General features: G+C 54.6%; 4 protein-coding genes across 12 annotated transcripts; 2 read left to right on the forward strand and 2 right to left on the reverse strand.

Moving 5' to 3' along the window:
- Positions 1–52: 52 nt before the first annotated feature.
- On the reverse strand, positions 53–5,406 carry LIN37 (lin-37 DREAM MuvB core complex component). Of its 2 annotated transcripts, none has more exons than XM_047078219.1 (9): positions 5,115–5,406; positions 2,097–2,172; positions 1,886–1,939; positions 1,540–1,569; positions 1,373–1,458; positions 1,121–1,287; positions 435–575; positions 274–347; positions 53–189 (listed from the first exon to the last, which is right to left on the reverse strand). In XM_047078219.1, the coding sequence occupies exons 1-9, from the start codon at positions 5,146–5,148 to the stop codon at positions 108–110; spliced, it is 744 nt and encodes a 247-aa protein (XP_046934175.1). In that variant the 5' UTR covers positions 5,149–5,406; the 3' UTR covers positions 53–107. The 2 variants fall into 2 exon arrangements, with proteins under 2 accessions (XP_046934175.1, XP_046934176.1); XM_047078220.1 differs by having other exon boundaries at positions 1,886–1,936; positions 5,115–5,405.
- A 1,254-nt stretch (positions 5,407–6,660) lies between these two features.
- PSENEN (presenilin enhancer, gamma-secretase subunit) lies at positions 6,661–8,981 on the reverse strand. The gene is made up of 5 exons (XM_047078230.1): positions 8,713–8,981; positions 7,938–8,193; positions 7,646–7,803; positions 7,111–7,215; positions 6,661–6,951 (listed from the first exon to the last, which is right to left on the reverse strand). The coding sequence occupies exons 2-5, from the start codon at positions 7,976–7,978 to the stop codon at positions 6,812–6,814; spliced, it is 444 nt and encodes a 147-aa protein (XP_046934186.1). The 5' UTR covers positions 7,979–8,193; positions 8,713–8,981; the 3' UTR covers positions 6,661–6,811.
- Positions 8,162–10,425, forward strand: U2AF1L4 (U2 small nuclear RNA auxiliary factor 1 like 4). 8 transcript variants are annotated; one of them, XR_006961836.1, is made up of 9 exons: positions 8,164–8,292; positions 8,439–8,526; positions 8,898–8,964; positions 9,047–9,096; positions 9,172–9,344; positions 9,436–9,569; positions 9,675–9,770; positions 9,871–10,028; positions 10,137–10,276. XR_006961836.1 is itself a non-coding variant. In XM_047078226.1 (8 exons), the coding sequence occupies exons 1-8, from the start codon at positions 8,249–8,251 to the stop codon at positions 9,868–9,870; spliced, it is 666 nt and encodes a 221-aa protein (XP_046934182.1). In that variant the 5' UTR covers positions 8,162–8,248; the 3' UTR covers positions 9,871–10,276. The 8 variants fall into 8 exon arrangements, 6 of the variants coding, with proteins under 6 accessions (XP_046934182.1, XP_046934180.1, XP_046934184.1 ...); XR_006961835.1 differs by having other exon boundaries at positions 9,871–10,019; XM_047078226.1 differs by having other exon boundaries at positions 8,162–8,292; positions 9,857–10,276.
- Positions 10,417–13,162, forward strand: IGFLR1 (IGF like family receptor 1). The gene is made up of 5 exons (XM_047078222.1): positions 10,417–10,714; positions 11,150–11,372; positions 11,842–12,026; positions 12,331–12,706; positions 12,790–13,162. The coding sequence occupies exons 2-5, from the start codon at positions 11,216–11,218 to the stop codon at positions 13,113–13,115; spliced, it is 1,044 nt and encodes a 347-aa protein (XP_046934178.1). The 5' UTR covers positions 10,417–10,714; positions 11,150–11,215; the 3' UTR covers positions 13,116–13,162.
- Positions 13,163–13,455: the final 293 nt, after the last annotated feature.

The raw sequence follows: 13,455 nt of genomic DNA on the forward strand, positions 1-13,455 counted from the left end.
CTGCTTTATGTCTGGGCTGGGAAGAATAGGCTGGAGCAAGCAGAGGCCAGTGTGAAGGTGTGAAGGAGGGGAATGTTTATTGGGGGGATGTGGGGAGCAGGGGAACATCACTGGCGCTCATACATCTCCCGTAGGATCTTCATGCTTTCTGAGTACCGAAGCTGGTTCCGATGAGATGCCTCCTTCCACCTGTGGTGGGGGTGGAGAAGCAGAGGGAGGACTCAGCAGTTGGGGCAGAGGCCATAGGGGTGCGAACAGGATGGGGATGCTCACCTCTGGCGGATGCGTTTCCAGCGCTGCATGTTGCGGTAGATGAGTGTGGATGGTGAGGGCTCAGGCTCGGAGGGCTGAGTGGACAGAGAAGCCAGGCTGGGTGGCCATGCCCGAGCCTCGTAACATATGCCCCATAGCCCTGGGTCAGTTTGCATACCCACCTCATCATCGGGGGTACCCTGGGTCTCAGGCTGCAGCGGGGATGGAATTCGGGACCTGCAAGCATCACCAGATGGCCCAGCGGCTGTGGGTGGAGGCAGCTGGTACACATCGCGACTCTTGCTGCTGGTGACCTCTGAACTCTGGGGAAACAAGGGCCCCACCCCGGGCCCAAGAGAGTTAAAGAAGGCCAGCACTATATACTTCACCCCTCCTGCCTCATCCAGTGACAACAGACATGAGGGTCTCACAGGGGCCTGTCTTAAGAGCCATGCCAAAGGAGTGTCTCCTGTCCAATCCAGGGACCCCCATCCACCTCTGCCCAGCCCAGGGACCCCCAGTTACTCCTGCTCAGCCCAATGACCCCCATCTTCTCCCCTAGGCCAGGTGGCTACACCTTTTTGCACTAAGGACCCCTGTTGAGCCCCCCAGCTTTTGGTCACATCTATCTGCCCAAGGGAACCCTGTTCCCTCTCCCTCTCAGGCCAGGTAGCTGTATCCGTCTGGTTTAGGGAGTTCCATCCATACTCTCAGCCAAAATGTTCATATCTGTGTGCCTCATCAGACCAGAAATCACTGAGGGACAGAGACCTGTGCCTGTCTATCCCACTAGCTTTGGGAGGACACCCTGTGGTTATCTACCCACTGCCCCACTGGCTGCTGGGAGGGGGCCCACCACACATCCAACCTCCTCATCCTCAGGCAGTGGGGGCAGTGGTGAGCTGGGTGAGCGTTCTCGCTCGCGCACTGAGGGGCTGTTGCGCATCCAGGCACGGCAGATTGGGTACAATGGTGTGTTCTCACTGAACTGAGCCAAGTCCACACTCCGGTCAAACAGCTTGATCACATATGTGTCTAGGGTGATAGGAGGGGAAGGTGTGTGAACATCCTCCCATAGCTCCCCATCATGGCCTGCCCTCTAGAGTCACCGCCTACTCACTGGATCGCTGCGGCCCTCCCTCAGCCAGCCCGTCATCCATCTCCCTCCTCTTCTTCCTCCGCTGGTGGGGGAAGCGGGCGGATGGTCTGTGTGGGGCAGGAGAACATCAGGACCAGGGCAGGGGCTGGAGACTTCTTGTCAGTTGGCTGGGGCCCCTGCCACCTTACCGTTTGCCGGTAGATGCAATGGAACAATCCCTGTGGGGAGAGACAAGATGTCAGCAGGTGATTCTAAAACAAATGCCTGCTTAAAACCCCAAAAGGTACCCTGGGGAGACTGAGATGTTCACAGGGACCCCACCGAACTCTTAGACCCTGCGTCCCACCCACGCCTCCAGGGCTGGAAGTGCCAACCATAAGGAAACCTAAGCTTCTGCTGCCACAGGGTCTCTGTACATGCAGGGTGGTCAGGACTGCGGTGGAGGAAGTGTGGGGCAGAGTGGTCAGAGCCTGGATGAAGAAGGAAGTTATCCAGCACAAGCCCTCAGATACAGATCCCATTAACAAAACTTACTTGTTGTGGGTGTCCGAGGGGGTTTTCCCAGCTTCCTCCTCCAGGCGCTCCCTGCTAGTGGAAGAGAACTGTGGGCTCAGGGTTCCCAGGGGCAAGTGGGTACGCACCAAGTAGCTTTTCCATTGGGCCCCTTCCTCCCTAAGCCAGCCTCTGGGGTCCTACCCAGATCCACCCAGGACGACCCATAACCCCTGCTGGGCTAGGTCCCAACCTGTCCATGTGACTCTTCTCCAGCAGACACTGCAGGACAGCATCAAGTTGGTTCCGGGCCTTGGCCATCTCCAACTCTGGGGAAGAAGATACCAACCAGGAGTCGGTTCTAAGGCCCACCGCAGGTGGGCAGCCAACTAGGCTGAAGAAGGACATTCACATCCAAGCCTACGGCCGGGCCCAGGCACATTGGGTGGTGCAGTGGGCAAAGACAACTGACGTGATGAGCAAGAGCTCCGGGTTCCAGGGTTGTCCCACATGCTCATGTGTGACCAAAGGCAAGTCACCTTACCTCACTGAGCCTGTTTCCTCAACTTGAAAATAGGTCTCCCAATGATACCTATCTGCAAGGACCGTTTGACGTTTAAATAAACCTATCTTGGGGCACCTGGGTGGCTCAGTTGGTTAAGTGTCCAACTTGGGCTCAGCTCATGATCTCCCTGTTCCTGAGTTCAAGCCCCGTGTCGGGCTCAGTGCTCACAGCTCAGAGCCTGGAGACTGCTTCAGATCCTGTGTCTCCCTCTCTTTCTCTGCCCCTCCCCCACTTGTGCTCTGTCTGTCTCTCAAAAATAAATAAAATGTTAAATTTTTTTTAAACAAACCTATGTTATATATGAATCTCTTAGCAAGATGCAATTACAATAAGATGTACAGAGTACTTATTATGTGCCAAGAATTGTTCCAAGCACATTACACGTATTAACCCATTAAATTCTCACAATAACTCTGGCAGGTAGATAGGATTGTCCCCATCTTATGGATGATGAAACTGAGGCACAGAGAAGTTAGACTAGGAAATTGCAGGACTGAGGATTTGCACTCAGGCACTCCACAGCTGAAGTTATAAGGCAGAGACTCAAACTGGGTGCAGAATCTAGCTCCCAGATGTGGTCTGTTTGGCTGAGGCAGTGGTGTTATTTTAAATCTGAACTGAATCTAAATGGACAACATGTAATAATTGAGAGACTGCACCTAAAATATCCATTTTTGGCTCCCCTCCTGCCCCGCTCGAAATGAGATATGGGCCCACCTTCCTGCATTCCTGGCTCTGTTGGCCTGTGTGTTTGCCTCCCCTCATCATAGAACTTAAAGAGGTGATGATGTTATAAATATTCTCCTCTCGCCCTTGTGGGCAGTTTGCTCTCGTTCCAGCCAGTACCTAGCATCACTCTGGTCCAGGGCTCAAAGCCTGGAAGGGCACTTGGGGACATGCTTTGCCAGCCCTGGGATGAAAGAGGCAGGGATTCCCAACAGCACGGAGGAGAGGCAGGGTGGGGGTGAAGGCTGCAGGCAGCTGAGATTCTAACAGAGAGCCCTGGACAAGAGCCCAGGTATAAATCATACATAGCCACATCTCTTTCCCTAGGCCCTGCTTCTCTCCTGAACCTCAGACCTTGGGATCCCATGGTCTCCTGGATACCTCCCCCTGGACATCCCCTAGGCCCCTACCATCTACTGGGTCCACACTGGTCTAGTGTCTCTCTAAACTTTACCACTTTTCTTGGGCCCCCATCTCTGGGGTAGCCCCACTCCTTCACTGGGCCTCATAATAGACATCTCTCCTCCTCCTCCACCCCAGCTCACCAACTCCATGGCCTGTCCACTTGGCCTCCTGAGTATCTCTCTGCTCTCTCCCTAACCTGGTTCTCTCCCTTCCCCCAGGCTCCCAGCCTCAATCTCCTCCTCTGACCTACCCTGCACAACGTGCCCAGGAGACTCTTTGGAAAACCAAACCCACCCTGATCCTCCCCTGCATAGAATAGTCCATCAGTCAGTAGTTCCCCAGGACTGAGTCTGAACTCTTTGGCCTGGTGTTCACAGGCCTCCAATGACCCTGCCTGCCCCCCGCCCCCACCATCATCTGTAGTCAGGCCATTATATTTTACTCTTCCACTCATGATTTTTTTTTTTTTTTTTTTTTTGGAATTTGGGGGGGATCTTTATTAACTCACTCCTCAGTTCAAAACCCTCCTTTGGCTTCCCATTTCCCTCAGAACAAAAGCCAAAGTCCTAATTTGGATCCACAAGAACTGTCCTCCTCCCTCTCCCTGTTTGCCATCATCTCACACTCTCCACTTGACTCTCTCTGCTCCAGACACACTGGCCTCTCTGCTGGGCCTTGAACGTGGCAGATGAGTCTTCCACCTCAGGACCTTTTCAGAGCTATTTCCTACATCTGATTTGCTGTTCCCTCATCTGTCCTCACTCCTTCTTTTTTTTTAATTATTTATTTTTGAGAGAGAGAAAGAGAAAGAGAAAGAGAATGAATGAATCCTAAGCAGGATCCAGGCTCTGGGCTGTCAGTACAGAGCTGGACGTGGGGCAGGAACTCATGAACCCTGAGATCATGACCTGAGCTGAAGTCACAGGGCTCAACGGACTGAGCCACTCAGGTGCCCCACCTTGTCTCACTCCTGATCTTACCTTCTCCTGTTTCGTTTTATTAGAACTTATACCATCTAACACCCTACACATCATTTTCCTTTTTTGGGGGTCTGGATTCCATGCCTCTCCCACCACCCTCATTAACATGCCAGTCCTGGGTTCCCATCAGCTCGGACCCAACCCAAAATGACTTCCTCTCTCTCAGCTTCGGTTTCCCAATCTACCACATTTCCTACTTCCTAGGATTACTGGGATACAGGGACTGGGAGGATTAAATGCTTCTCTGTACTTCAAGTGCTGAGCACAATGCTTGACTCATGACCACTGCTGGAAATGGGGAAACCGAGGCAGAGGCAAGAAGTGTCCTTTTCATTGTCACACGTCTCAGGATCCCCGGGTCTTACTGTACCACACGGTCTGAGCCACCACCATTCAATCTCAACGCTACCTTCAACACAGACCGGGAGGGTATGAAGATGGCAAGAATCGTTCAATGCCTGATATAGCGATGGTCAGGTGGGCGGCAGGAAGAAGTCGCGTGGTCCGTCTGATCGCGATAATCTTATCTATCGGGACTCCCATACCCTGATGGGTCCGGCGCTCCCCTACAGGCCCCCTACCTCGGGGTCCTCACCTGATTTTTCCACTTTCACCTTCACCGGAAACATGGCTTGGGTCTGAGGTGTGGCTAGCTGGGTCAGAGGAGGCCAAAGAGCCCAGGGTCATAAGTGGAGGCCGAAGACTGACGGGAAGAGGTCAAAGATAAGCTTTGTGTGCGACCAGTCCCCCGCGCTGAGCAGTGTCCGGCGGCGACCGCCACTACAGCCGCCACCTCCTCTGTTTCCCTTCTGTGGGCGGGTCCCTTTGGCAATTGCTTGTTCCCATTTGGCAGTGCCACCGTCGATCTCGTCCCTGACCAATTGACACCGCTGCCATCTGCTCCCAGCTGTAAGTCCCACCTTTCTGAGGCCCCGTTTCCGGAAACAAAGCAACGGCATCCCGCGGTGCTTCCTGGGAGGTGTAGTTCTACTTCCGAGACACAGCCAGGGTAACAACGCCTGCGCCGCGCGAGGCACGGTGGGAGACGTAGGATCAGGGCTGCGTGAGGTTTCTTGGAACTTGTAGTGTTAGGAGCCTTGAGGAAAACCAATTTAGCTATTACCAAGATTTATTTAACCGTAGGAGTCCTTCTTGTCCCCGAGAAGAAGACAAGTCTGGAGTTAGGCCGGGTTCAACCTTACTGAGCACTCGCCAGGTGCCAGCTACCTGTTAATCTCTCCTCAGAAGCAACCATTTACTTAACAAATATTTATTAGCGTGCCAGGCACTCTTCTAGGCACGGGGACACTGCACAGAACAAAACCGACAAAAATTCCTGCCGTAATAGAGCTTATATTTCAGAGGATGTAAGATTACAAGAAAGAAGTAAAACAGTTTAAAAGAAATGTAATAAAAGAAAGAATGCAACCTCAAGGCACTTAGGGAGTACCAACGTTAAGGATTGAAATTTTAAGTAGGATGGTCAAGGAAGCTTTCTCTCATAAAGCTCTTGGCTATGTCTATTGCTGCAGACAACATCTCCTTCAGAAAATGGGAAACTTCCATTTACCACAGACGCTTTGGGTCTGATAAATTCTAAGAGGTAGTATTGATATCCACATTTCTTAAAAAAATTTTTTTTAAATGTTTTATTTTTGAGAGAAAGAGAGAGACAGAGCATGAACAGGGGAGGGCAGAGAGAGAGGGAGACACAAAATCCAAAGTAGGTTCCAGGCTCTGAGCTGTTAGCACAGAGCCTGATGGAGGGCTCGAAGTCATGAACAGTGAGATCATGACCTGAGCCGAAGTTGGACACCTAACCTACTGAGCCACCCAGGTGCCCCGGTATCCACATTTCTGATGAGAGTACTGAGGCCAAGTGGGAAAGTAGAGTTTTCAAATTCACACACCCCCAGGACAGGATAGCAGCCCCTAGTAATGGAAGCATTGTTTCTTTCTTATTCTGCATCTGTAAAATAGGGTTCCTGAGCAGGAAAATTCCTATTTCAGAGGGTTCATAGAGTGAAGGATTGCACTACTGTGTGAAGCACTAAGCCTGGCACAAAGTGAGCATTCAATACACGTTTCTGAATATTAATAACCATTTTATGCTTCAACCTCCAAAAGATCCAGGAAGTCAATACAGAGGATTAGAGTCCTTTATTGGGGGATGTCAGCAAAGAACACAGGAGATGGGAACAAGTCTTAGGGGCTTGAGAGGGGCTTAGAGTAGAGGAGCCCATCCTGGGAGAATGAGAGAATGAGCAAGTCCCAGGCCTGTGTAGGAAGCTATCAGGGGGTACCTAGGGGTATGGTGAAGGAGAGATAGTCACCAAGGGCGCCCCAACGGGGCCGGTAGATCTGGAAGATGGTGATCCAGGTTGTGAGTACAATCACCCAGAAGAGGAAGCCCACAGCTGAGCGCCAGACATCTGTAAGAAGGAACAGGAATGGGTAAGGTTGGCCTCCAACTGCCCTCTGGTCTCCCCCAGACTGGCCCTCTCTTCTCTTTGGGAGCTCCAGAATTCTGAAACCTCCATCATTCCCTCTGGACACCCAATGGCCTCCCTTCATCTGTGTCCTAGACTCACAGCCTTTGATTTGGCTCTGCTCTGTGTACGCCGGGACTAGGAACGCCTCTCGGAAGAACCAGAAGATGTTGACCAACCAGAGAAAAGGCAGGAAAGCAAATCCACCTAAGAGAAAACAAAACAAAACAAAACAAAACAACAACAACAACAAAAACTGTAACAAAAAGCAATGATATTCACCCCCGCCCCAAACTTCTACATAGAGGACAGAAGGCCTTCTCCCATGTTCAAGTTCAAATGGAGATCTCTATCAGAGATTTAGGGATTCTGGCTCCTCCCTGTGACCCAAAAATCTGACTCCTCAATCGTCTATTTCTCAGGAACCAGAATCCAGCCCCACAGCTTCCCCCGTCTCTTGGGACCCAGAAGTTGAGGCCCCAGCTTCCTCTTTCCTCAGGTCTCAGACCCTTCCCTCAGACCCAGGAGTCCGCAACTAAGACCCAAGAATCCAAGTCCCCAGGTCCTCTTCCCTCGGGCGCTCTAGTCCTGTCCCCGTCCCCTCTCTTCTCCTGGGACTCTAGGAATCGGCCCTTACCCAGGTAGTACTTCCGGCACAGATTTAGCTTCTCCTCGTTGGACACCCGCTCCAAGTTCATAGTTGCGCTGAGGCGGAGTCGTCCCGAGGGTCTGTAAGGGCAAGAGCCGAGCCTTGACCCCAGGTGACAGATGCAGGGATCGCGAACAACCACGCCCCTATTACGACAAAACGGAGATAAAACTGAAGGGTGGGTTTGCTGAAAGAAGGGTACTCCGGCCCCCACCAGCAAGCTGACAGGGTTGAACGCTCTTCACGTTTATTGGGGTACGCGAAACGACCCCCTACTCACCAGTGGAACCTATTTCCTCCGCTTGGAAGCCTTTGCCACATTCAACTCCGGACGTTCGCGCGAGATACCGCAAGTATCTCTGGAGTTTGTAGTCTTTTTCAGTGAGGCAACGCTGCACGCATGCGCCTTCTTCGGGGACCTCCGGGAGGCGTGATTTTTGCGGGGAGGGCGCAGGTCTCCAACACGCAAGCGCAGCAGACGGTCTAGGAGCGCGTGCGGTGGAGGGAGGCAGCGACAAACTACACTTCCCAATGCTCTAAAGCAACGGAAATGACGTAAAGAGCCGACTGAGTTGGAGGGTTCGAGTAAAAATGGCTGAATATTTAGCTTCGATATTCGGGACTGAGAAGGACAAGTGAGAACGGGCGCAGGGAGTGGCCTCCTGCGGGGACCGGGGCCGGGACATTTGGTTCCCTGGTGGCTGGGAGGCGTTGGGCGGTGTTTCTGGGGTGTCCGGCCTCCCCGGCCCTCGGTTCACCTCTGTCTTTGCACCTCTTCCAGGGTTAACTGCTCTTTTTACTTTAAGATCGGGGCCTGCCGGCACGGGGACCGGTGCTCCCGGCTTCACAACAAACCGACTTTCAGCCAGGTGAGACCCGGCACGGAGCCTTGAGGGTTAACGCCTCCCAGCCATTCCCCTTCTGTTGTCCATCATCACGAGGTCCCGCCTTTTCCGGATTTCAAAGGCCCACCTTACCACCGGCTTTTTTCCTGTCGGGCCTCTGCGGGTTCCTCCCCTTCCCTCAGGTCCCTCTCGCCACGCCCCCGTACTTACGAAAGACACTGCTGGGCTGTCCCTGACTGCTAGGTTTCTCTTCTGGTTTCCTTAAGCGCAAGCATCGCTGATGCGCTCAATCAAGGTGCTGAGGCTTCTTCTCTGTTGCCTGGTCTCAGCCCCAACCTTCATACCCCACCCCTTTGCATGAGCTCAGGCCCCCGCCCCCTTTAAATTCTGTTCAGACCATAGTGCTGCTCAACCTGTACCGGAATCCACAGAACACCGCCCAAACCGCAGACGGATCACACTGTGAGTGAGGGGCCGGTCTTGGGGGCAGGGCAGACAGACCCCGGCAGGCCACCCCCTGATTTCATCCTGCCCCCTCCTCCAGGTCACGTGAGCGACGTGGAGGTGCAAGAACACTATGATAACTTCTTCGAGGTGAGGGTTGGCAAGGGATGGGTTGAGTTTCCTGTGGGCCAGGAGCTCAGCTGAATGCCTCCTGATCTTCCGCAGGAGGTGTTCACGGAGCTGCAGGAGAAGTACGGGGAGATTGAAGAGATGAATGTGTGCGACAACCTGGGGGACCACCTCGTGGGCAATGTCTACGTCAAGGTGTCTGCTTTCCCCCCAATAGAGCCTACAGGTGGAGGCATTTCAGTGTCACCACTGAAGCCTCACAGCTTGAGGTCCATCACCAAATCCAGCCCAGCCCCAGAGCTGCTAACTGATTCCCTAAAGACTTCTGAGTTTGCCAACCCTGATCGATTTTTCCCTTAGTTTCGGCGTGAGGAGGATGCAGAGCGGGCAGTGGCTGAACTCAATAACCGCTGGTTCAATGGGCAGGCAGTGCATGCTGAGCTGTCTCCTGTCACCGACTTCCGGGAGTCGTGCTGTCGGCAATACGAGATGGGGTATGGTAGTACGGGGGTGGGATGGGCACCAGGAGTTCCAGACTCCTGTGTGTTGGGAAGCTGTCATCGACGGCAGCGTTCTCCATCCATCTATCCCCTACCCAGGGAATGTACCCGGGGTGGCTTCTGCAACTTCATGCACCTTCGGCCCATCTCCCGGAATCTTCGACGTCAGCTGTATGGGCGAGGACCCAGGCGCAGGTACCTCAGGATCAGCTTGTCAGGATGTCTCATACCCTAAGGCCTTTGTGCCCTGGGATGGACCTTATCCTATGTCCCCATAACAGCGTGTCTCTTTTAGATCCTAAGACTAGTTCTGAGCATCATCCCAGGACCAGCGCCTAAATCTCAACCCCAAAACCAGCTGGAACTCCAAACCCCCAAACCCAAGACCAGTCTGGATCTCCAATCCAGAGATCAGTTCCTGAGCACCTGTCCTGATACCACTCAGTAACTCTGGTTATTTCATCACCTGCCCTGCCCTACCCCAGAACTGAGAGGCAGGCCTGGGGAAGTGTGCAACATTTTTCACAGCTCTAACCCTCATCTCTCATCTCCTGTTCCCAGGTCACCCCCAAGGTCCCATACTGGTCACCGCCCCCGAGAAAGAAACCGAAGACGTTCCCCAGACCACCGGCATGGCCGCTTCTGAGACCCTGGCTCCCTTGACCTCCACCCCTGACAGGCATAAATGTTCCTGGCCAGAACACCTCCTGAAAGCTTCCTTACCTCCCCAGCGCCGTCTTCCCCAGGCTCCGGGGCTCCGTGATGTTAATCTGTTAAACACAGGGACCTTCCTTTACCACCCTTCCCCTAATAAAGTTCTGTATTGAGGGTTTAGAACCTGTTAGCTTGAGCCTAGCTGTGGGCTGGAGTTTCCTTCCACCCCCGCATCTCCTGACGAAAAGGGGAAGCGGGCTGGGCTCTGGCCACAACTTCAGCTGAAGAACTTCCAGCAACAGGTGGGAAAGCAGCAGGCTCAGGGCCCAAGGCTCTAGAAACCCCTCAGTGGGACCGGTAGCAGCGGGGACGCTTTTGTGCTGGGAACTTCAGGACATTTCTCGAAGGCTTCTCAAGGGGGAGGTGCCTGATTGTGGCAGGTTGGAGGATTCCCAGCCCGGAGGAGATTGGGGTTAGGAGCTAAGGTAAGGCCCCTGGGAGTTGAGTGGGAGTCTCCAGAGGGTGAGGTCCGGGTGCTCCATGCCAGCTCCCCTGAGGTGGGAGTTCGCGATACCTAATAGTTAAGCTTACTGTATGCTAGGTGCTGTTCTAAGCAGTTTACTTCTAGTAATGGTTTTAAGTCTTCGAAATAAACCTTCCAAGACAGGTACTGTTCTCCTGCTTTAGGGATGAGAAAAGAGGTAAGGAAGATGGCAGCAGTGGGATATGAATCCACTCTGTGGTTCCTGAGTCCTCATTCTAGCAATCTAGAGGCCTTGGTGGTCCTTCTAATAACGGGTCAGGAGCTGGACTAGGGGCTGGGGGTGGGGGGCAGTAGGTTCCCCGTCTTCCAAAAACGGTTTGGGTATCCCAAGCCCCCACATCACTGCTTCCTTCTTCTGCCCCGGTTTCCTGGAAAGTGTGACAGAGGCGCTGTGGCCGGAAGTTCTGTGGTCACGGCCCCCCAGGCTACAGACCCCGCCCGGATGGGGCCCCTACGCCGCCTCCTGACTGCGGCACTACTTCTGGCTCAGGCTGCGCCTCAGGAGGCCTCCCAGCACTGCGGGCGCCTAGAGTACTGGAACCCTGATAACCGGTGCTGCAGCAGCTGCCTGCAGCGCTTTGGGCCGCCCCCCTGCCCGGGTGAGGAGCAGGGGCCGGGGTATGAGGGCGGAGCCAGGAGGTGATAAAGAGATGGGGAAGGGACGAGGTCTGTGGATTATTGTCTGTGAGGCTTCCTTCTGCGTGGGGGCGGCCGGCCCTATGCAGATAAGACAGCAGGGGCGCTGAGCCTGTGACGGAAGGGATGGTATGGGTGACGTTAGTGCCACGGGGAAGTGGTCCTGCCAGGGAGAGGGGCCGGATCTCGGCGGTGTTCAGAGGGTGGGCTGTGTGGCTAAATCGGGAGTGGGTGGGGCTTGGTGCCGAAGCGGGGCGGGGGCTGTGTAGAGAGGGTCTTGAGCCTGCTTGGCCAGTGCGGGGAGGGTGGCACGTCCACTGATAGGGTGGGTGAGTAGAGTACAAGGTCGGGATAGGACAAAGGGGAAAGGGCGTCGTTAGTGCAGAAGAGGAGGGGCTGGGCGGCCACACGTGAGACTTTGTTTCCCACCAGACTACGAGTTTTCGGAAAACTGCGGATTCAATGATTTTGCTGATCACGTGACATACCCCTTCAAAGAGTGTCCCTTTGGGCAGTGCAACCCCGACAATGCGGAGCTATGTAGCCCTTGTGGCGCCGGAGCCACGGCCCCCGCTCCCGCAGGGAGCAGGAGCGGAACCCAGCGTCGCTGCAGAGAGGTGCGGGTAGGCCCCGGAGGGCCTGGGAAGGGGTGCAGCCTGTCGGAAGCGGGACAGGGGCTGGGGGGCGTGGTTTGGGGTTAGGTGGGCGGGGTCTGGACTAAGGGAGGGAGTGCAGTCCCACTGAAGAGAATAATAGGGTTGGGGGAATAGTAGTATCAGGAGACCTACCTGGGTTAGGGGGTGGGTCGCTGGCTCAGGTGGGGATTTGGTCCCACTGAGGGATATAAGGATGGGAGGGTCAGGCTGAGGGGGGCAGAAGTGGGTGGGGCACGCCTCCAGCTTTACTCCAACCTATTTGCAGAAGCCGGTCCCTCCCAAGGAGCCCTGTCCTCTCAAGTCTGGGAAACCCAGAGTCTATAGCTCCCAGGAGCCCAGCCCATCAGCGATTTCCAGTGTCTCCTGGACACCTGAGCGCAACGTCACTCAGCAGGCCTTGCCGAATTTCGCCCTGCCAGTGGTGCTGGTTCTCATGGTGCTGGTTCTGCTGGTGACCTCAGCAGTGATCCTTCTGCTTGCCCAGCGGTGTCACCGCCGGGCAAAAGTCCTCCATCCCTACCCCGGCTTGGTTTGTGGCGACACCAATATCCATACGGTCTTCTTGCCCTCGTCCTCTCCAGGCTCCCTGGAGGCATCAGACGCAGGGGATAAGGTCTCTCTGGTTCCACTCCTGGGCAGAGGTTAGTCGGGGACGTGCCAGGGAGGGAAAAGGTGGACTAGAAGATTGCCCTTCCTCTTCCTCACCCCTCCATTTGTCTCCCAGAACTGCCGAGTCTGGCATCACAGCCCCTGTCTCGCCTCCTCGATGAGCTGGAGGTGCTGGAGGAGCTGATAGTGCTGCTGGATCCTGAACCTGGGCCAGGTGGGGGGATGGCACGCGGCACCACGAGACACCTGGCGGCGAGGTACGGAGTGCCCGCTGCCTGGTCCACCTTTGCCTACTCACTGCGACCCAGTCGCTCGCCACTGCGGGCCCTGATCGAGATGGTGGTGGCAAGGGAGCCCTCTGCTTCTCTGGGGCAGTTTGGCACACACCTGGCCCAGCTGGGGCGGGCAGATGCGCTGCAGGTGCTGTCCAAACTTGGCTGATCTGGGGCTTGTTCGGCCTACTCCTCAATAAAGTTTCCCATGAATTACCTGCTGCCTCTGGGCCTCATTAAGGTGCCCTTTTGAAATACGGTCTTAACTGGGCCAAGACCCAATGGGAATCCCCTCATCCCACCATGCGCAACTAGACCAGATGTGGAAGCCGGCCTTGGGCCTCTGGGCACCCATGGTCCCGAGAAATGGCCCTGCTACCCTGGGGAGAGCTCATTCACGGGGGCCCAGCCGGATTCTAACTGGGAATATGTTGAGCATTTGTTGCTCCGAAGCCTTAACAGACCCTCACAATTTACTTGTAATTCTGAGTGATAGCCTCACCCTTCTA

The sequence above is a fragment of the Lynx rufus genome, unplaced genomic scaffold (assembly GCF_022079265.1).
Source record: "Lynx rufus isolate CCGP_SWC_20201006 ecotype Redwood Valley unplaced genomic scaffold, mLynRuf1.p SCAF_16, whole genome shotgun sequence".
In the NCBI taxonomy this organism is placed as follows: Eukaryota; Metazoa; Chordata; class Mammalia; order Carnivora; family Felidae; genus Lynx; species Lynx rufus.